General features: G+C 34.8%; 1 protein-coding gene across 1 annotated transcript in view; it reads left to right on the top strand.

The window, feature by feature from the left end:
• Window positions 1-22062, top strand: part of PTPRQ (protein tyrosine phosphatase receptor type Q) — a 191694-nt gene extending 169632 nt beyond the window's left edge. The window contains exons 39-45 of the mRNA XM_039235567.1: window positions 4395-4471; window positions 10445-10579; window positions 10776-10901; window positions 11728-11876; window positions 16093-16228; window positions 21600-21723; window positions 21960-22062. Of these exons, the coding sequence (XP_039091498.1) occupies window positions 4395-4471; window positions 10445-10579; window positions 10776-10901; window positions 11728-11876; window positions 16093-16228; window positions 21600-21723; window positions 21960-21997 (785 nt within the window). The 3' untranslated portion in view covers window positions 21998-22062. The remainder of the gene's footprint in view (window positions 1-4394; window positions 4472-10444; window positions 10580-10775; window positions 10902-11727; window positions 11877-16092; window positions 16229-21599; window positions 21724-21959) is intronic.
• Window positions 22063-24261: the final 2199 nt, after the last annotated feature.

Consider the following 24261-nt stretch of genomic DNA (forward strand, 5'->3'; position numbering starts at 1 on the left):
CTATGAAATAAACAAGTACTATTTGTGATGTTCTGAAATATTAATAGTGTTTCAAAATCTAGAATTTTAAAATATTCTTAATTTTAATTTAATTACTTTTAATTTAATTAATATAAAATATTAATATTGTTTCAAAATCTAGAATTTTAAAATATTCTAATATATATATATATTCTTCTATGTTCTATGCCTTTTCAAAACTATATTGGGACAATTCCTTACTTAAAAATTGAACTCTTCTGTCTAGAAAGACACAGACATGGAGAAGGATATAATCTCAGAGTGTAAAATCATAAAGGATGTGGATAGGAAGACATGGACCAAATTCTGATATTCTAGAACTCGAGAATAACTGAGGCATGCAATAAACAAATTTAGGGAAACGTGATATAGGAAGTAGTCATCTAGTGGAATCTGCTAATTCCCAAGAATTAGGATAGGATGAAAATGCAAATAGCTTTAATCACACAAAATCCTTTCTGGAACAAAACAAATCATAAGTAAATGACTTTAGGAGCAAGTTGACAAATCAGACACAATTGTAGGAATTAAGGAATGCTAGTAGACACAATTGTAGGAATTTTAGGAATTAAGGAACCTCTAAATTTTTGTGGCATGATGTTTCTCAACAGATCCTTTTGTTTTTCCTTCCAGAAGGTTCACCTGGGTCAGATGCATTATAAGTTTAAGAGATAGGGAATTTCTCATGTTTTTATATTTGTCTCTACCTAAATTTCTTCCATACTTGTTTGCTTCATGCTTATTTGACCCTCTTCTGTGGTAAAAAAAAAAAAAAAAATACTATAATCTGATTGAAAGACAGTTACCATGAAATATTTAGTATCTATTTACATTCATATATTTGGTCAAAGTGACTTATATCTGTACATATAAAATAAGCAACCAAATATGGCAACTTATTTTCAAAGATCAAAGAGTACCTAATTTAAAATATGTAGAAATTTGAGCTATTAGCAAGATACTTTTTAAATGTGACATTTCAATCTTTTATTATTAACATCCCAGTGCATTATTATCAGGATTCACTTTATGGCTATGAGAAAATTCAGACCACCTAGCTTTATTACTTTTAGGACAAGAAGTGAATAAGAGTGGTCAATGGAAGTAAATAAACAACCTTAAAACGAGAAGAAGATTTGAGGAACGTGACTGCCCATTTCTTCAAATCTGAGGCTAAAACAAAAAAATAATTGTTAATGGTGGAATTATATTATACATCAAGGATGTTTGGAGTATTATAATTAGCATTTCATGCATGTTTCACCTTTACTAGAGTCAAATGGACAATGTCAAATTATTTTCTGCTTTCTTCTTGATTTCAGTCCAGAAAATTTATGGTAATTTTTCGGATAGTGTATTACATCCACATTCAATATCCTTTAATGGATTTATAAGGGAAAACTTTTTCTTAACTATCCTCTTAGAGAATTGGAGGTCCTATAAGAAATAATTTTATTAGGTATATTTCTCTATTCTTCAAAACTCTTACTAAAATAATTTATTAATTCAATGAATACATACTGCCTACTGTATAGTAAAACTGCTAAGAGTGTGTGGCTTTAATAAAACTTCCTGGGCTGTGATCCTGTGTATCTATTAACTGCCTTTGTGACTGTACATACCATTCAGTGGCGTCCACCTTACGAGCTTATTGTGAGGATTAGATGAAATAATTATGTAACTCACTCTGCCCAGTACTGGAACACGCTCTCAGTGTTAGTGCTTATGATTGTTGGTAATCAATAGATAGTTTATTTTTAAAAGCTGCCAACTTTCTTGGTGAATAAGCTTTAGTAACAGGACCTTAGGATCTATAGTCTGGACATAACAAGCCTACTTCCCTACCCTGGGGTAGAAGGTGAGCTATAAACTCACAGCCATCTCTATGGGCCGGTGTACCCCTGCCACACACACACACAGAGTACAAGCAAATGAGATGTTTAAACTAAATATATTCTCCCACTGTGCTTGCAGAGAAGCCATTAAGCTGAAGAAACATTTTCTTCTCCCGTAGAGAATGAATTCATTTTAATAGACTCTGAATTTTAGTGTGAGCCAGCTTAGTGAAGTGCATTGTTTCCCTTAGTAACGTAGGAAGTAGGATTTCAAATATCACAGTACATTATAGAAGATATTAGCTTACAGGGCTTTAAGGTACTAGAATTAGCAGCAAATGCTTGCAGAAGAGATTTCCAAATCTCTGTTTGACAGGACACTATGACCTTCAGAAATGTTCCAACACCACGAAGAAAAGTTTAGCTTGCTGTTGACTCAGATAGTTATAAGCAGGCATATCAAATGAATAGAAACCTGATGGCTTCCCTTCCTAAGTTACAGGACTAGCCTCAATGTCATTAAAATGGTTAGATCACACCAAATTCAAAGTCTTTGGAGCATAAATCATTTGCATAAATTTGCTTAAACATTCCCCATCTGTAAACATATTAGGCAGATCATTTTAACTCCAACAATACAGAATAGTCACTTAACAAGTAACATGTGTTTAAGTTTTACGAACATGAGAACATGTATCAAGTTCTACTCAGCTTTATAAGTTCCATAAGCTTTCACATAAGTTTTCCTCAAGAAGATTTTACAAAAGAAATATTATAACTATATATTACAGGTTAGGTAATGAAGGAAAAGAGAAGTTAAGGAATTCTCCCAAGTCCCTTCATATGGTAGATAACAGATGACTCATCTGGAATTCAAACCCAAAGCCATCTACTGATTTTTCCTCCACTACCAAGTGTCTTCCTAATGAAATTAGAAAAAAAAAACTTCAAAATAATTATGTAGTGATAGGTATTTTATATCATTTTTAGGACTAGTTAAAATTAGCACTGGACATTCTGATTATAATATCAACTTGCTAAATATCCTCATAAAAATAATTTTGAACCCCTTTTTTGGAAAAAAATAATGGTTAGGGGGTATTGGTTTTACCAGCTCTTAGGGCATGGAGGAGGGCTCTTGTGGGGATGAGCACTGGGTGTTATATGGAAACCAACTTGACAAAAAACTATTAAAAAAAAAGAAGAATCATTAAAGATTTGGTATTAAAGAAAGAATAGGCAGAAAAATTAATGGAAAGGAATAAATAGTCCAGAAATAGGCTTAAATGCATATCCATTTAAGCATCTATAAATGCATAAATAGCCTAGTGTATAATAAGAGTAGTATTTTGAGTAAGGGGGAATGATGGAATGTTAACAAATTGAGACTGCTGTTCCACATGGCAACAAAGAAACAAACAAAAAAGCTAGATTTTAGCTCATTCCATAAAAAATAATAATAAATTCCAATGGATCAAAGATTGAAATAGTTAAAACAAAAGCAGAAAAACCCATTAAAGTTCTAGAGGAAACTATGAATGAATTTGTAAAAATTAAAACATTGATGTGACAGACACTTTTGTATGAGTGACACAAGAAACCATAATTCCATGAGGAAAAATAATTAGAAATTTGATTATAAAAACATGTAAATTTTATATATGGCAAAATAGCTAGCAGCTACTTTGATCGATAGAGTAAAACAAATGAAAAGAAAATTCCAATACATGTAAATATATTTTTGTTATAAAATATTTTTTATAGAAAAATAGTTTAATATGAAAAGGCAGTTAATAAAAAAAGACGTTTAAAAGGGCCAATACACAAACAAATAAGCTCAAATCAATTCCACTCACATGTAAGGAAATAAAAATAAATATTATGAGATATTAACTGTATCTATCAAAATATCATAAATGAAAATGTTTAGAAATATCTTGTGGTAGTGAAAATAAGAGGAAACAATTGTTCAAACACTTTTGTTTGGAGTATAAATTTATATAATTAGGGAACGATTTGGCAATATCTTTCAAAATTTGAAATGCACGATAGGATTTGGGCATTCTGCTGGTAATGTATTCTACAAATACATTGCAAATAACTTAACTATATTTATTCAGCATTGTACAATAACAAAATGAGATGAATTTAAATCATCATACGAGTTAAATAAATATATTCAATCAGTGAAATGCCACATGTTTATAATAATGAGCTAGACATTTTTCTTAATGATGATATGGAAAGTCATACATAAGCATATGAAAAAATGCAGAAAAGAGTGTATATCATTCCATGTGTGGTTAATTTTTTATGAATATGTATAGAAGATTCTGGAAATATATACAAGAACATATTAATAGTCATTGTCTCCAGGCAGTGGAAATGTGAGATAAGAAAGAATGTCTACTTTAATTTTATGACCATTTGTAATGTTCAATGATATGGTCATGAATTTCTTTGTATTACTTTTATAGTAAAGAAAGTAGTGGCAGTTTTAAAAATGAGTTAGCATTAATGTCTTATATTTTCCTTTAGATAATAATAACAGAGTGAAGCTGATAGCCGATGCTAGCATTCCAGGATCAGATTATATTAATGCCAGCTATGTTTCTGTAAGTTGCCATTTTTTGTTTTATATTCTTATAAAACATAAATACTTCAATTATATTACTCTTCCAACTATTTTAAATTAATTATAAGCTCTGTGGATATTAATGTGCCAGTTCCTCAAAACAACACAAGGTACCTCCATTTTACAGATGGGGAAATGGGGGCTTCTAATAGAGATTGCAGTTTACCAACAATCATTTCACTAGTAAGTGACACAGGCCTTTCCACTATTTTATGTTTGTCAGAATATTCTTTGTGTATAACAAGGTCTGTCCATCTCCCTTACAAAGAAAAAATTAGTCAAAAAGATAGTTATGTCCATACAATATAAAATTGGTATGTATTTCTTCCCATCTAGATTTTCAGTCCTTCAATGGGACTATGATGTCATGTGCTACACTTTACCCTCAGCTACCTAGAGAATGTGCATTCCATTGTACCTGCTCAAAGAACATAAATGAGGGAGGCCAGGGTGGCTCAGTCAGTTAAGCTTCCAACTCTTGATTTCAGCTCAGGCCATGATCTCATGGTTCATGGGTTCAATCCCTGTGTCGGGTTCTGCACTGACAGTGCGAGGCCTTCTTGGGATTCTCTCATTCTCCCTCTCTCTGCCCCTCCTTCACTTGCTTTCTCTCTCCCAAAAATAAATGAGTATTAAAAAAAAAAAAGATGGGGTGCCTGGGTGGCTCAGTTTGTTAAGCATCCAACTTCAGCTTAGGTCATGATCTCATGATCTCACAGGTTGTGGGTTCCAGCCCCACATCGGGCTCTGTGCTGACAGCTCAGAGCTTGGAAACTGCTTTGGATTCTGTATCTCCCTCTCTCTCTGCCCCTCCCTTGTTTGCATTCTCTCTCTCTAAAATAAACATAAAAATAAAATTAAAATTAAAAAGAACACAAATAAACCAACATGAGATGAACCGTAGCATGCCTAATGAACTATCTGGCACATCATAGATAATAAAAGCTTGCTTCACTGGATTATAAATTGAATAAAACCAAAGTGTTTTCAGGGCTCCCTCTCTTTCTCCATGGTTCTTTTTCCCCTCAGTGCTCTTCCCTATCATTGGTATACAGAACCTTTAAATGCACCCAAGACCTCCACTTGGATTGGCACAATCACGAAATCTCAGAGTTAGGAACGGCCTGTGTTCTTGTTTAAGTCAACCATTCACCTTGGAACTGTTTCTTTAAAAATCCTGGTAATTAGATGTTAGCTTCTCTCGGCATTGATTCACCTACTTCCTCCTAAGGCAGATGATTCTCTTTCTGAACAGCTCCACTATACAGTTGTTTTTTAAAAACAAGATATGCTCCCTTATATTTTCACCCACTGCCTTTAATTCTAACATACAGCAAAGTTAACCATCCTTATCATGGTGACCCTACAATCACTTGAGGATTTCCTCTACTGTCCTTAGTCTTTTTTTTTCATTTTTTAATGTCTCTAACTTAATTATTTTATTTTAGTTTTAATTATTTTTAATACTTAAGTTAACATACAGTGTAATATTGGCTTCAGAAGTACAATCTGGTGATTCATCCCTTACATATAACCCTCAGTGCCCAGCACAAGTGCCCTAGTTAGTACCCATCACCCATTTAGCCCATTTCGCACCCACCTCCCTCCATCAAACGTAAGTTTGTTCTCTGTTGTTAAGAGTCTCTTGTGGTTTATTTCCCTTCCTTCTCTCCACCCTCCTTTCCATATGTTCATCTTTTTTTGTTTCCTAAATTCCACATATGAATGAAATTAATGGTACTTGTCATTTCTGACTGACTTAATTCTCTTCACATAAAACACTCTAGCTCCATCTACATAGTTGCAAATGGCAGGATCTCATTCTTTTTGATGGCTGAGTAATATTCCATTGTATGTATACACCACATCTTCTTTATCTATTCAGCAAGTGATGAACACTGGGCTCTCTCCATTCTTTGACTACTGTTGATAATGCTGCTATAAACATTGGGGTGCATGTGTATATGGTATACCCTTTCTAATCTGTATTTTTGAATCCTTTGGGTAAATACCTAGTAGTGCAATTGCTGGATCATAGAGTAGTTCTATTTTTAGTTTCTTGAGGGAACTCCATACTATTCTCCAGAGTGGCTGCCCCAGTTTGCATTCTCACCTACAGAGCAAGAGGGTTCCCCTTCCTCCGCATCATCGCCAACATCTGTTGTTTCTTTTGTTGTTAATTCTGACAGGTATGAGGTGGTATCTTATTGTGGTTTTAATTTGTATTCCCTGCTGATGAGTGATTTTGAGCATCTTTACATGTGTCTGTTAGCCATCTGGATGTCTTCTTTGGAAAAGTGTCTGTTCATATCTTCTGCCCATTTATTAACTGGGTTGTTTGGTTTTTGCTGCCCATAGTCTTTTATTCTTTTCTTGCTCATAGGTCTTCTCACCCAGGCCTGCCATTCCCTTTGGTCTCACTGGGACACTGCTTATTTGATGCTCCATCCTGCCTTGAAACTTCCAATAAGGGGGAAAAATTCACTCTAAATTCTATATTGATTAATTATGTGTCCATAATTACAACCATGTATTGGGTCCTATTGTGAAAGGAATAAATAATGGGAGAATTGAAGATTTCTTAATAGGGAAGTGAGGGAGGGTTCAGAGAAGTTAAGGCATCTTTTGAATTTTTATGCAAAAGCTTTAAATCAAACCCATTTGTCTGCAAGAACTTTAAATCCATTTTGAAAAACCACATTTTCTGTTGTGGTAACAATATTTTAGTCTCTTAGGAAATTATTAATTCCCTTGAAAATGTAATTCTTTGCCTAAAGATGTTGGTGAAATCTTGTGGTTATTAATTTTCATTATAGCCTAAACTCTATAGCATGTTGAAGTTTTACTTTGATTTACAGAATGATACATATATGCATTTAAATTTAATCGTTGTGCTAATGATCATGTGTTTTGTGATACTATAGAACAGGACAAAGGCAAATAATTGTCTGAGTGATGTATTGATTTGTGCCATTTTTATTCCCCAATAAGTAGGCACAAAAGAATAGCTCACATCCTCTAATCTTCAACCAGATATAAGGTGACAGTATAGGGTATGAATACAATTACAAAGGGAACTGACAGTTTTAGTAGGTGTAACTAAACCACACAGATTACATAAACAAAGGAATATTCATGAACCTCCAGTGTCCCTTCTAAATATTATAGGTTGTCAGTTGTCAGGAAACAGTCGTAAGAAGATGATGATACAGGGTGAGCAATAAACCAAGAATTCTGAATATATATATCCTGCTATAATCAAGTGATGTTATAATATAATAAATCTTACAACAAAGTCACTATGACTCACATGTAATGATATTCAAAATCATTACTGAACTGCATGGTAAGCAGGCCCTGATGGAAAGCACTCTACATTAAGGAAGATTTCAGGATTAGGGTAGGAAGTATATTGTTACTCTTAGCTTTCAGGTAAATCTTTGCTTGAAATGCCAGGAAGAGATGGAAATAGAAAAGCCATTAAACCATAGTGGCCCTTACTTCACCATCCCCAAAGTCGGGCAGTCTTCCCTCAGAAAGCGAAGACTTCTCAGAAAGAAACATCTGATGCTTCTATTTCCCCCCACACCCCAATTTTGTTCCATGGTATCTCCATCTGAAAGTCATGAACACTTTTTCCAGAAGCAAAAGACAAGAGCCATCTACAAATGGATTCTGGATTCCTATTTCTCTCTCTGAGAGCTAGAGGAAAAGAGAGGAGAACTATAAAGGAAGTTAAGTAAGACAACTAACTAGTCATCAAGTGGAAAAGTGGGAAATGAAGTCTGGGGAAAGGAAAAGGGAGGACCAGAAGGTGGTCTGAGGGAAATACTTTAAGATTGGGAAACTCCAGGCCAGGGTCTGTAACGAGATTAATATGTGTTTATCCCTCTGCCCTTTGCTGTTCTTGGGAATGGTGCTCTTGAGGCTAGGAGTCATGGAAAGCTTGGAACATTTTGACAGTGGATGGACTGTGGGAGAGAGGTAGGGAGAAAAAAGATATGGTATCCCTGTAAACAGCCACTAACTTTACAAATGAGTTTAGAAATAATTTCAAGAGAGCAAACAATAATAACATTATGCAACAGGACACAAGAAAGGCACCAAGGCCCCACAATTATCTCTACTGTCAACTTGAGATGCCTGAAATTACTTTAACTTAAGCATAGATTTTTACTATAATTAGAAATTAAAAATTAAAAGCCATGATGAAAATGAACTATAGTAACATCAGAAACAGATTTGTCCCTACTTTGATAGAATACTCTAGTACCAAAAAGTGGTCCCTGAAAAAATGAAAATGCAAATGACTGAGGAAAAAAACGTTTTATAAATTGAATGATTTTCATTAATTGTCCTCATCCTTGAAATACGTTCTTCATTGGGTACCCAGGACATCAATTTCTCCATTTTCCATCTACACCTTTGACTCCTTCCTCTCAGTTTCATTGGTTCTCTGTAATCTCCTTCACCACCAAACATTGGAATTATCTAGAACCCAATCCTTAAATTTACGATTTCTTTCTAAATTCACTTCCTTATCATTTCACCCATTGTTGTGTTTTAACTGAAATCTAGGCAATGATTACTTTCAAATGTGTGCATCCCATTTGGATGTCTTCCTGAATTCTAGACTCATATACCCAATTGCCTTCGTGATATTGCCACTTGAATGTCTAACAAGGATTTCAAGTTTAATATGTCAATAATAAATTCCTAATTTTCCCTTCAAATCTGCACATACTGAATTCTTCCCCATCTTTCTCTGATTTTTTATTGATTCTTCTAATTTTCTTATACCCAATATCCAGTCCATCAGCAAATTCCTTTGACTCTGTCTTCTAAATATACCCATATCTTATCACTTCTCACCATCCCCACCGCTGTCAGCCAAACTACCCCAGTGGTTGGATTGTTGCAATACCCTTCTAACCCCTCTCCTTCTTTCACTTTAAAAAAAAAAGTTTATTTATTTATTGGGAAAGAGAGTGAGCAAGGGCATGAGCAGGGGAATGCAGAGAGAGAATCCCAAGGAGGCTCTGCGCTGTCAGCACGGAGCCCAGTGTGGAGCTCAGTCCCACAAACTATGAGATCATGACCTGAGCCGAAATCAAGAATCAGACTTGTTTAACTGACTGAGCCACAAAGGCACCCCCTCCTTTCGCTTTTTAACCCCTATAGGCTTCTTCTTACAAAAGCCAGAGTAAAACTGCTAAACCATGTAGAGTGTATGGTTTAAACACTGTATATTCAAAGTCTTTCAACAGCTTTCTGTATCATCCAGAATAGAAACCAGTCTTATAATTATCTACTAGGACATAAAGCACCCCATCCTCCCTCCCCTATTCTTTCTCATGGCGTCTTCTACAACCGGCCTCCCTCATTTACTCCACTCCAGCTGTTAAATTCTAGACACATTATTTCCTTTAATGCTGTTACACTTGACCTTCTACCTGGAACACTTTCCCCCAAATCCTGCAGACCTTACTCCCTTCCTTCTTCAAATTGTCCCTAAGATATTGCCCATGAGTCTTTTCTGAACAGCCTATTTTCTGAAAACCTCTTTCATAACACTTAACACTTCAAAAAATTCTACATAATTTGATTATTTAATGGACTTTTTAATAGACTTAATGTCTATCTCCCCCTAACTAAAATATAGGATAAATGAGAAGAAGAATGCTAGTGTCTTTTGTCAGGGGATAAATCCCCAATTCCTAGAACAGTGCCTCACACACAGTAGAAACTCATAAATATTACTTCAGTGGAAGAATGTACATCTTTTAATACCGTAAAGAAACTGAACAAAATATTAATGGTACTTCATTCTAGATAGTTTGAGGGTGAATTCTACCTTCTATTATATATTTTACAACTAGTATATTTTTATATATTGTTCAGATAGATAGACAGATAGATTGAATGATTTAATGTTGTAATTGTATCCTTTTAGGGCTACCTATGTCCAAATGAATTTATTGCCACTCAAGGTCCATTACCAGGAACAGTTGGGGATTTTTGGAGAATGGTGTGGGAAACCAGAGCGAAAACATTGGTAATGCTAACACAGTGTTTTGAAAAAGGACGGGTAAGTTATTTAAAAATCTTTCACAAGAGGTCATTTTCCAATTGTCTTAATATGTGTGTGACAATTTCGGCTAATACTATGAGTCATTAATAACTTGGACATCTATCTATAAGGCAGTTTTAACTTAGTAGCAATAACTGTGATATATATTCTAATATAAGAGTGGTTCTTGACCGGTGATCTTCTCTGAACACAGATCAGATGCCATCAGTATTGGCCAGAGGACAACAAACCAGTTACCGTCTTTGGAGATATAGTGATTACAAAGCTAATGGAGGATGTTCAAATAGATTGGACCATCAGGGATCTGAAAATTGAAAGGGTAAAAAAAGGCAATGGAGGGGAACACAATAGTCAATAGGAATCTCTTAATGTCTAAAGCTCAAATTAATTTCCAGAATTGTCCCTTGCAACAACACTTCTGCATTCAACAGTGCCTTCCTAATATTTTCTGAACCAAAGTCTTTAGTTGGTAACTGACCTCAATATATGTGTTACGTTGTTTAATTCTAAATCTCATGGTTAAGGTTTACATTAACCAATTATCATCAAATTGTTAGGTAGGGAAAAAAAAAGAAGGAAATAACTAGATTAAGAGGTTTGATGAAAAAACTATAATATTTGATTTAAACAGGAATTTCCCTAATCAGTCATCTCTTTCTTTATCTTAATAATTTGATTTTTATTTACTCCAGAACCAATACATAAGGTGTAGTATGGGATCCCACTTATCAGTTTGTATAAATGCCTATACACACAGAAAATGATACAAAGGACCTTTATATTTTCTGACATTATCAGACACTCATTACCTGTGTTTTGAATAACTGTTGAATGTGTTTAAGTTTTGGAACAAAATTGTTTTAAAATCTATCATTCTTGCCCTACAAAATGTTACACTACGTTTGAATATAAACACTATATTATCATCTGTTTGTATTGCTTCCATTTATGCTGAAAGGCAATTTGCTTTATTGTAACAATAATAGAGCACCTGTCTTACAGGAAGTCATGAAAACATAGTTTCTTCTGTTTGGTAAATGGCCATTTTTAAAAGACTTCAAAAGCTAGAACTTCAGCTGCCTTAAACCTTCATTGTAGAACTTTAATAATTGTATCACGCTTCTTTAATCTGTCATGTTGCCTAGCATGGAGATTGCATGACTGTACGACAGTGCAACTTTACTGCTTGGCCTGAGCATGGAGTCCCTGAAAACAGTGCACCTCTAATTCACTTTGTAAAGTTGGTTCGAGCAAGCAGAGCGCATGACACCACACCTATGATTGTTCACTGCAGGTAAGGAAGACATTTTCAAAACCTTATCTGAAACACTAGAAATGGCATTTAAACTCAATGTGTCTTTATTATCATGACACCATTGATAAGGGAATTTTCCTGAACTCTTGACTAGATTATGCCTCTCAAAGGAAAGTCTTTAAATTGTTTTTAATCGTAGCCCCTCACTGATGTGTGGATGTATGTGTATGTATGGTGTGGTGTGTGTGTGTGTGTGTGTAGGATTTTAAGAATTTTACAAATAAGCATCTGATCCTTTATTATTTCTTTTTTTATAATTTTTTATAGTTTTTATTTATTTATGTAACAGAGAGAGACAGAGCATGAGCGGGGGAGGGGCAGAGAGAGGGAGACACAGAATCTGAAGCAGGCTCCAGGCTCTGAGCTGCCTGCACAGAACCTGATGTGGGGCTCCAACCCACAAACCGTGAGATCATGACCTGAGCCGAAGTCAGACGCTTAACCAACTGAGCCACCCAGGCACCCCTGATCCTCTATTATTTCAATTGGCATTAGTCTATTATAATTTAATATTTTTGTAAAACAAAATTTTAGATTTGAGTTGCAAAAAAACAGAAGAAAATGAACTTTAAAATAAAGATTAAATTAAATGATCACTCCAAGTATGGTAACAAATTTTTACAAACTTTAGTTACTCACATGTCTTCCTTGACTAGCTTCTTGAACTCGGTTAAGAGAATATACCTGTAAGGTGAAACTTTTCTCCTCATTTTCATTGGTATTTAATACTCAGAAATAAAATTCAAGGCTGTTTGGAATTCAGAGCTTTTCTGGACAGGTTAATTTACTTTGTGTTTTCTAACATGGTTAGATCTAAATAAGTCTCAACTTCAGTCTCTTCAACAATTGGTTTGTAAATTAGAGAAAAAGTGAATATGAATACACTATTTTATGATTTCACTTACATGAGATACCTAGAATAGGTAAATTCATAGAGACAGAAAGTAGAATTGTGGTTACCAGGGACTCAAGGGAGAGAGAGATGGGGAATTATTGTTTAATAAGTACGTTGTTTAATTGGTTGTTTAATGCGAACTCCTGCTTGGGAAGATGAAAAATTCCTGGAAATGGGTAATGGTGATGGTGGCACAACATTGTGAATGTGCTTCGTGCCAACTGAGTTATGTACTTAAATATGGTTGAAATGGTACATTGTATGTTATGTATCTTCTACTGCAATAAAATATTTAGGTTAACAGTAGTTAGTCACACTAATACTGAATAACTTATCAATTATAATAATTCCAGTAACTAATTGATATTTTTTCTAATGGTGTATGCTATAATCAGTGTGGTTAAAGATGTAAGAAAATATTAATCCATCCAAGATTTTTACTCTTATTTAGAGGAAAAAGTTTTAATTATGTAATTTAAATGGTTATACATTTTCTAGGAATATTTTACATTTTTAAATTATAAAGGTAACACACAAATGATTGCTCATTATAAAATATCTAAATAATATTTAGATTTAAAAAAGCATATAGAAAAAAAGCACATAGAACAAAAACTAAAAACCTCATTTTACTGTCTTAATTCCATTTCCCTTCCCTATACATAACATTTTCATCAGAATAGTGTATGATATAAATAGATTAACAGCTTGCTTTTAAAGTCAATGATTCCTTTCAAGCTGGGCCATAGATGATTAAAATTTTTGATGGGGAGTAGCTGCCTTTAGTTTCTCTGTGTCTTGTACATATACTGACACTGACACTAACATCCATTAGAAAAGAAAAGTACCGGGGCGCCTGGGTGGCTTAGTCGGTTAAGCGTCTGACTTTCGCTTAGGTCATGATCTCGCGGTTCGTGGGTTCGGGCCCCGCGTCGGGCTCTGTGCTGACTGCCAGCTCAGAGCCTGGAGCCTGTTTCAGTCTGTGACTCCCTCTCTCTCTGACCCTCCCCTGCTCACTCTTTCTCTCTCCTAGAAATAAAAAAATAAAAAAATAAATTTTAAAAAAGAAAAGAAAAGTACCTAATCCTTTGTAGCCTCAAAAAGAGTAGAGAACAGATAGTAGCTACACTGTGGTGAACATAGCATAATCTATAGACTTCTCAAATCACTATGTTGTATACCTGAAACTAATGCCACATTGTGTGTCAACTATATATACTTCAATAGGAAGAGAGAGGGAGAGACGGAGAGAGAGAGAGAGAGAGACTCTCCCGTTGTAATAGAAATGGATAAAAGAGATCAGAAAAAAGTATGCTCAAATTAATAATTCTCTTCGGTATCATTTAAAACTGTCTACTAAATTTTTATCTCTAACCCCAACCTCTCACCTCAACTTAGATGTAATTTAACTGCCAATTTAATGTGACAGCCTGAATGACCACAAAACTCTGAAAATTTGATGTGTCCAAAACAGAATATTTGACTCAGTCTCTAAACTCACTCCTCCTTCTCAGCCCCCGCCTTGGTAAACGGCAAGTCCACTCTCCACGGAGCCAGAACCCTGGAGTCATCCCTGACTCTGCCCTTCCTCCCGCGTTCCACCTGCGGCCCTGCAGCAGACACTCTGATGCTTCACCCTCTCACCTCACCACTGCACTCTCCCGGCCCTGGCCTCCTTGCCCTTCTTTGAACATGCAGGACATGCTCCACTCACATCTCCCCCGACCTTCCAGCTGCAGGGCGGCTCTCCCACTATGTGCTCCCTCACGTGTGTTTCTTTTCTAATATTACATAATCAGAGATGCTTTCTCCTTAACCTGATTTCTCCTTCTCCGTAGTGCTTATTAAGGCCAGCCACATTCTAGGCAGTATTTGTGTCCTGCCCTTCTGTGTCCTCTAGAGAATAAGCTCCTTAAGTGCAGGGACTTTGTACTGTTGTTCACAGCTGTACCTCAGATGCCTGGACAGGGTCTGACACTCAAATTATATTGAATAATGTAATAACTGGTTACTCTGTTCAGGCATGTGTATATGTGTTACCATAATTGGACTTATGTTGTAATGCTCCTTATTTCTTACGTGGCTGAATCATGGGAAATTGCTAAGATTCAACTATTTCTTACCTACAAAAATGGCAATCTTATGTTGCTCAAAGTAACATTTATAAGATTAGATGACCTTCCAAGTGCCTTTTTTCTCTTTTTTATATTTACTTCCTGTGTTAACCATTTAAATGGCCATGAGTCCTTTCCTTCTAATGGGAATTTCTGCATAAATCTTGTCAAGTTTATCAATTCATAGTTTCTGTGGAGCGCATACTTGTCCCTGAGTATGAAACTAATTTCTTAAAAGGAAATAGCTTTTCAATATTATTATCTATAGGAAGTAAAAAAAAATTGTAAGAAAAGAAAGTGAAAAGAACACATGAGAGACTGCCAGTAAGATGAAGAGGAAATGCTATAGGGCTAAACAGTTGGCATTTTTAATATTCAGCAGTTCTATTGGTAACTAAAAATATGTTCAATACAAAATTTTTGGTGTTAAGAATGTTCGACAATTTTTTTTTAAAAATCTTTTTAATTTTATATATATATAAATATTACTCAGCCATCAAAATGGAATGAAATCTTGCCATTTGCAATGATGTGGATGGAGCTAGAGTATATTATGCTAAGTGAAAAGAGTAATTCAGAGAAAGACAAATACCATATGACTTCATTCATATGTGGAACTTAAGAAACAAAACAGATGAACATAAGGGAAGGGAAAATAGAGAGAAAGGCAAACCATAAGAGACTCATAACTATAAAGAACAAACTGCAAGTTGATGGAGGGAGGTGGGTGGGGGGTGGGCTAAATGGGTGATGGGCATTGAGGAGAGCACTTATGATGAGCACTGGGTATTAATATGTAAGTGTTGACTCACTAAATTCTACTCCTGTAACCACTATTACACTACATGTTAACTAACTAGAATTTAAATAAAAACTTGAAACAAATAAAGAAATCATCTGTATACTTCTCCAAATACACCCCTCAAAACATTATGAAAGAAGAGGAAAAGTTCAACTTGTTTAAGAAGAAAACCTCAAACATTTGATAAAGTTCTAATGATAATCATCTTGATCTATCTAGTCTTGGGAACAACGCAAATCCAAACACACTCCAAAGAGAACCTACCTCCAAATACGAAAAGGAACCGTTTAGAATTTATTACTCTCATAGTTCATTTTCCTCATGACTACCAACATGAACAATCTATTGCTGAACAGCATTCATCTAATGTCACTCTTCCTGCAGTGCTGGAGTGGGAAGAACTGGAGTTTTTATTGCCCTGGATCACTTAACACAACATATAAATGATCATGATTTTGTGGATATATATGGATTAGTAGCTGAACTGAGAAGTGAAAGAATGTGCATGGTGCAGAACCTGGTAAGATGTCTAAAACCGTGTGTGCTGTCAGCTCTACAATTTCTCCAGGGAGGAGCTTAGCGGTAGCAGTCTGGTTGGGCATGGACTTAATGCCTTATTTGCCCAGCAGCCACTCTGCTCTCTTTGGTTCCATTATAAACTTCCTGGGGGAGGGAATTTGGGAAAGGCAGCTCACACAGCATAGTCCCCGCTGTGAACTGTTACTGACTGGTCATCCTAACTTGTTTACACTGATAAGCATGTAGAAAATAATTCATAAAATTGATCTGTCTTTAGCATTTGGCAAATTAGAGCAGCTTAGGAAATGAACCAAATCAATTTCTTTTGTAAACATGCTAAAAATTATATTTGGTAAAAGTTTAAAATATTGACTGTTATGGGGTTTTCTGTATTTCATTTGTCCATATTTACCCCTGTTGTATATTAGTACTAACGATTGTCATAGCATATTACCAACTAGCTACCTGGGAGTATTTTGTTTTGTTGTTTTGGTTTAAAGGCAAAAATACTTATAAAATATATAGGTTTTTCTTCATTAAAAAAGTCACAGAGTATAATACTAAGTCCTTTACGTATATTATCTCATTTAATCCTTTATTTGTGAAGCAGTAGCAATAAAACTAATCGACAGACTAGGTATTACTGGCTTTGCTTTACAAATAGGGAGGCAGATGTTCCCTTTGGAGACTCTAAATGATAAAACAAGGTTACACTATTAATTAGTTTCAGAACCAAAATTCAAGCCCAAATCTGTCTAACGATAACATATGTTTCTTTTTTTTTTTTTTAATTTTTTTTAACATTTATTTATTATTAAGAAACAGAGAGAGACAGAGTATGAGCAGGGGAGGGGCAGAGAGAAAGGGAGACACAGAATCTGAAGCAGGCTCCAGGCTCTGCACTGTCAGTACAGAGCCCATCGTGGGGCTCGAACCCACAAACTGCAAGATCATGACCTGAGCTGAAGTCGGACGCTTAACCACCTGAGCCACCCAGGCACCCCCAAGATGTTTCTATCTATATATGTGGATTGATATTTCTAGGTTCTTCAAATAGAAATTTTCTCACAGTAAATATACAGATCTGTCATAATCATATTTTCCACAATACCTACTAGAAAACACCTATAGCATCATAGTTTGTTAAAGGTGTGAGAAAAATAGGATCTTGGCTTTAATAAGTTTGAAAAGAAGTTAACTTGATCTTAGAATTTCTTAAAGCCTCTCTGCTACTTTGCATTACAATTACAAATGTAGAGCCCCAATGGGCATCATTTTCCAAACTTACATGATTGTGAAATCCTTGAAACTTTTCTGACCCCAGAACTTATAATGCCATGTAGGGGAACATTAATGTTCTTAGGAAGATGCTGTCTAGACCAGAGACATCTAAACTTTGTGGACTATACGTCCCTTTCAGGAAACATGTTTGCACATTCACCTCTAATAATTCTACACTAATTTTTTAAATGTAGATTGAAGTCACGTAAATTATAAAACATATACAAAATGAGAAAGAAAAAACATGAAATAAAGATCAAATAAGCAATATATTGAAATCTTGCTCGTTATGATGCTATTATATTATCATTAAGTATTTTCAAAAGATAAAATATATACTTTACACAGGCAATTATTTTTTTGGCAATTCTATTTCAATAGTGATTTTAAATACATAAAATATATACATAGCACAAGGCAATTCTATTTCAATAGTAACTTTAAATACATATTCTAAATTATTTACAATTTTTAAAAAGTGATCTAGCTTTTTATTAGATTTCGTTACACTGTTGTTTTTGCCGAATAGAATAAGATTATTCTAGAGGTACAAAGAACATCAGCCCTGCCATTTTCTCATCATTCATTTGGGCTTACATGATAAATACTACCTTCAATCTACAGTCTCTTTGTAGGAATCTTTTTAAGCCACTTCACTTTTGTGATGGTGAGGTAAAATTAGGTAATGTAATCCATATGCATTCTCTTATATGCTGAAAGGGAACAAATGAGTGAAGTATCACTACTCCTTTGGAATACTTCAGAAATGGAACATGACTTGTGACCAAGGTTGTCTTCCTGGGTGTGACAGGCACAATCTCACAGGGCCCCATGCTCAAAAGGGCACTGCACTTGATACAGTGTTTGCTATCACGGTCTTGAAAATCTTTAATAACTTTTGAGGGAGGAAACTCACATTTTCATCTTGCAGTCCTCAATTATAAGGGATACAATATAAATCCAACTATTAATCACTACTAAAACCCAAATTCTTTCTTATTTTTGTTAACAATAAGAATAAATAGAAACTTAACATTTTCCTCCCATGTCCCTGGATGTATCTATGTGCACAAGCGTTCAGTGTCCTTGACATTGATCAAGATTGGTTGACTCTTTTGGATACTATAGAGAGTGCAGCTAACTGGGATATTGTTTCCTTTTAGAATCTGGAGTCAAATAATAAAAATTGGAAATATTTTGACTTGCTCTAAATTTTGTGGCACCAGACTTTGTACAGAGTGTGTTCAAGAATGCCTGATAATAATTTCACACAATTTAGTGCTCAATATATGCTATATGCTTCATACATTATGCTTATTTAACCAGCTCAAGTACTATGTTTCAGGTTAGGCAAGGGAATGGAAAGAGCATGAATTCTGAAGCCAGAAAATTGAGTTAATATTCCAGCTCAGCTAATTAATTGTTGGCTCTGTGTCTTTGTTTAATTAACCTCTTTGAGTTATTTCTCTTTCGTAAAATAACCGTGTTATACTTTTCACAAGCTTATTGTCAGTATGAAATATAAGAGAAAGTACCTAAAGCACCAACATGCAGTAAATGCCCACCATGCAGTAAATGTCTGATAGAATTCTTCTGGGGAGAGCCCCTACTTGCTGAAAAGCTAGTACTCAGAAGCTCTCTTTCAACTCACTTCATTCCCAAAGTTATGCTCTTTACTGTCTTTTCTCTGTGATGATAAAAAAGGAAAGTGACTACAGTTCTTGACTCCAGTACTTACAAACCACTAGTGGCTTGCACAAGAGTGGTTTCTTATTTTCTTCTGTTGCAATGGAGAATGTTTCTAATTTCTATGAAGAATGCTGTCTCAGCACATGCTAGAGTAGCCATGGGCAGAGGTGAGGAGGTAGGAACCTCAGCAATATTTTGCCACTAAAAAGCCCCAGAGGGGCGTGGCCCAGATGCAGGAGAGAAGTAGGAGTTATTTCATTGTCTACCAAAACACAGTTCATAGCAGCCCTAAGAACTTTCTGAGAGAAGAGTATGCAGTAAGATAACATGCTGAGCTACTTTTGGTACCTCCAATAAGTGTTAATCTGGATAAGTCCCTTCCCTGCTATGGTTTTCCTGGAAATTTACAGATGTGAAGCCTTAGGGTAAAAGAAAAAAAAAACTCATATATTTTTGGTGTGTGGTTTTTTTGCCAGGCACTTTACATATATTAAGTCCTTCAAATATCACAATGTACGTGTTATGATCTTCCAGATGAGGAAGCCAAACATCAGAAAAGTTTACTTCTTAAGGTACCATGATTATCTAAGAAGCTGGTAGAAGCTGGAATTCAACACATCACTGCCTCTTTGGCAATCACACACTATGACAGAAGGATCTTGGAAAATATAGTACCGGCCGTGGAGCTCAGCCTGCCCTGCTGGCAGAGTTTACACCCGTCATTCTTTCCAGTGGAGAAAATGAGATTGGGACAGTCAGAAGCTTCACATATCAAACGTGGCTTCAAATTTGAATGTAATTTTGTAAAAAACAAACAAACAAAACCACCTAAACACAAATTCAAATATTGTCCTTTTCAAAGAAATTATATTGTGTCTGTATATTTCTGCCAATAATACTATTCATTGTGAGATGTATATTTGAAAACACTTTTTTAAAATTACCTTGAGAAGTAATTTATTAGTAATTTCAACAGAATTTTTACTAGTTTCTAATAAAACTTCATTTCTTACCAAAACTGAATTATACAACTTGATTGTCCACTCACTTACAAAACCCAAATGACTTCTGAATGTTACCCAAATGAAATTGTTCCTTGAATGATAAAGGTTGGCTAGGTGTGAGAATTAAATGGTGTCAACAAACATTTGTTATGTAACTGCTACATGCCAGGCACTATTACAGGCAATGGGAATAAAGCAGTGAGTGTGACAGAGTTCTGCCCTCACAGAACTGACATTCTGATGAGATGAGATGAGATGTTTCTGTTTCCGGAAACATTTTGTAATTCATGAAGAAATAGATATTCATAATGACCAACAATTTCTGAAGACAGCTTTCAGTAGAGGAGTTCCAAAAAGATTTTGAGATACAGTAGCAATAGATATGAATATAACCTCTGAATGTGGTCACTTTAGAGGACACTCTATTTAAATTAGTTGTGTGTGTATGTATGTACTATATATATATATATATGTATATATATGTATAGTACATATACATACATATAAAGTATACATATACATATAAAGTATATATACACATATATAGAGAGTATAGATATACACATATATAAAGTATATATACATATATTTAAAGTATACACACACACACACATATAAAGTAAATATATGGTTATATTCCTTTAACATCAGTTGTTTCCTATGTAAAAATGAGGGTGATTTTCTATAACTTGACTTTAAGTATCTTTGTGAAAGTCCAAACTCAAAAATGCTAACAGGTTACTGAATTATATTGAAAAAACTTCAAGAAGCTAGGTAGTACTGAATTTAGCCTAAACATTCAGATGAAACATTAGGAGTCCTTGTCCAGGATGTGAGTGTTGGGATATTTCAGTGATCAACTGCCTTGTACTTACAAATAAAGACCTGACACTTGACATTAAGTAGGCCAAGTGTCAGGTGATTAACAGAATTGTTAAACGTATTTTAAATGTGCTGATGGTGTGTAGATATGCTCACTCACAGACAGTGAAAGCAAATTTAGCATCTGCATGCCAACAACCATGCTAATCATTCTGAAAAGAAAACTATTTACAAAAAAAAATTACTCATTCAGACCTAGCAGGAAAAAGGAAATCATAAACAGATTTAAATAATCTAATTTGCCACTTTTTTATAATCACAGCAAGCAAAAACATATTAGCATGGGGCTTAATGGTAAGTATTAAAGAAAAGAAACAAGAAGCCATGGGAACTTAGAAAACCTTATGTTTGAAATGGCAGAAAATCATTTATATACATGGTGAGTTCTGTGCTTCTCACTTAGCTGTTTAGCATTTATTAAATTCAGTATTACTTTTCACTGTAATGGTATAGCTCCCCTTATAAGAAAACTCTCCTCCCTTTCTGTTATGTAACCACTCTTTCTTTGGTGTCTAGGCGCAGTATATCTTTTTATACCAGTGCATTCTGGATCTCTTATCAAGTAAAGGAAGTAATCAGCCCATCTGCTTTGTTAACTATTCAGCACTTCAGAAGATGGACTCTTTGGATGCCATGGAAGGTAAACAGGCAAATTGTGCCAGTTTACTGGTTTATCAGAAGCATTCATTACATAATAACCACACGTTGAAAATGTTTTAACAGCCTGGTTAATGCACATAACAATTTCTTTTTATTTCTCTCGAATCCAAGTTAAGATAATAGCCTCTCTATCTTCATATTTTTGCCATGAAGCATTTAAATATTTTTCACTGGTAGCTTCAGTTCTCTCTTGTGACATGTTACTTTATGTTATAGGTGATGTTGAGCTTGAATGGGAAGAAACCACCATGTAAATATCCAGACCACGGATTACAACTGAAGACATTTTCAAATCCCAGGGGCCAAAATTTCCCCCTCATTCTTCTGAATTGAAATGTGCAACCTTAAAGAAATCTCAATGTTTCTGTTACTGTGCCTTACTAAATGGATTGACATTTTATGAATAGTTTTAGAAAATAGCTAATTGAGGATAGTTATTTGTTTTGTACAGAATAAATATGCATTTAAAATGTTTAAGGAAAAATATCCCAGAGATTTTTGAAGTCTTCCACATTTTCGGAATGAGCCAAATAGAAAATTAATATTATGATGTTTCTATGTAAAATTTCCCTGCATAGTGGATTGAACCTGGAACAAAAGTTGTAAATGTCGATTCAGTAGTGTTATTTTGGCCTCCAGGGTGTTAACGTTTCTTGTGGATAACTTCCAGGACTGTCATAATGATCTGTACTTCCATGTACACCCCTGTGTTTTGAATCTCTGTTTTATGAGTGCTGAGATATCATCTCATGATCTCGAACAGCTGAACGGTAACCCTCTGACACTGTAGGGATTACTTAGCCTTTATGCAACACACAGTAGCTCTTCGGGGACACTTAGGGCTATTTAAGTTGCATTGTGATCTGTAGTTTGAAAACAACAAAAAGAAAAATTAAACAGTGCGATTGCTCATGTGAAGTCATAGAGTACATTTGTACTGTCTACGTTTGTACATTTTTCAGGACAAGCTATACCACTATGTTGTATAAATACATTGTTAAGTGGATCAGAATATTTGTCCATTAGATATATATTCAACCGAATATTAACAGCTTTGAAAGGTTTCTTCAGCAGAAATGTGTGATGTATACAGGGCAAGCTTGTAAACTAATGGTGTGCTGCTGTGGTGCCAATAGAAACTTCTGAACAGATTATATAAAATGGTCTTTATTTCATTTCCCTAAGTAAATTATTGAGGAGTGTATTTGGTGGAACCGAAAACAAAGAAATTAACCAGGTTGTAGCAAATGAGAGATTTTTAAAAACATATTACAACCTCTCTTCTTTTAGGTAGTGACAATGTGCTAGGAAAGTTTTGAACTATAATGAAATTGTTTTGTCATAGATTTCAATTAAGAATCATCAAATAGTATAATTATTATATTTCTTGTATGATAAGAATTACACCTTATTTCTGCTGGCATATACATATAGGAAATATGACGGCCAATAAAATTGAATTTTAAAGAATTGAGTTCCTTTGCAGCATGATTTCAGAGGTCCTTATAGGTAAAAATTTTATTTTTATTACGTATTAAGATCTAATTGATAATTTCCTTAAATAATATAATGAAGCATATTATATATAACTACAATATAGTGATATAGTATATTATATTGAATTAGTGTCTAATCACTTCCCACAGTATCTATAGATAGCAAGAAATCTTAAAATCAAATTCATTACCCAAGAAATTAAATTCTTTGATCTTACAAGCAGTCCTGCTTCTTGTCTTTTCATGGCAAAGAAATGTAAAAAATACAATCCACTACTGTTCCAACCAAGTTCACTCTATAGAAAATTACAGACAACAGTAAGAAGTGATGAGAATTCTAACAGATTTAAGTTGAAGTCAAAATTCGTCTGTTTCTTTCATGTGTCAGTCATTGAAAATACACATATCTTAACCAACTGGTTGGACTGGGTGGTCCAGCTGGTTAAGGGTGGGGCTCTTGATTTCGGCTCAGCTCATGAGCTCAAGATTCATGTAGGGCTCTGCACTTACGGTGCCATAGAGCCTGCTTGGGATTCTCTCTCCTTGGCCTTCTCCTGCTTATATCTATTCTCTCTCTCTCTCTCTCTCTCTCTCTCTCCTTCTCTCAAAATGTGTAGTGAGCCAGTACTTAGGAAAATGGGTTTTTGAAGACAGCCTGTGGAAAGTATTGGTGAGGTTACTTTCTACTGTATTAGATGATAAGAAAATAAACAAGTTTGATCTATAGGCCAGCCCACTTTTTATAATATCTGTATAAAACAGATGTGTACAGCATATTGTTTCAGGTTTGACCCGTGTGTATATGCATATGTGTGTGTACAAAATAGATTTATAATATAAGGTCTCTTCTAAAACAGTGTTTATGAAACTCCAATGTGTATACAAATCACCTGGAGATTGTGTTAAAATGCAGATTCTACTGCAGCAGTTCTAGGGTAGGACCTGACATTCTTCACTTCTAGTGAGTACTCAAGTTATAATACTACTGTCTGATCTCAGACCATACGTTGAACAGCAAATTT

Source organism: Hyaena hyaena, unplaced genomic scaffold, assembly GCF_003009895.1.
Source record: "Hyaena hyaena isolate Hyena2069 unplaced genomic scaffold, ASM300989v1 scaffold_99, whole genome shotgun sequence".
NCBI lineage: Eukaryota > Metazoa > Chordata > Mammalia > Carnivora > Hyaenidae > Hyaena > Hyaena hyaena.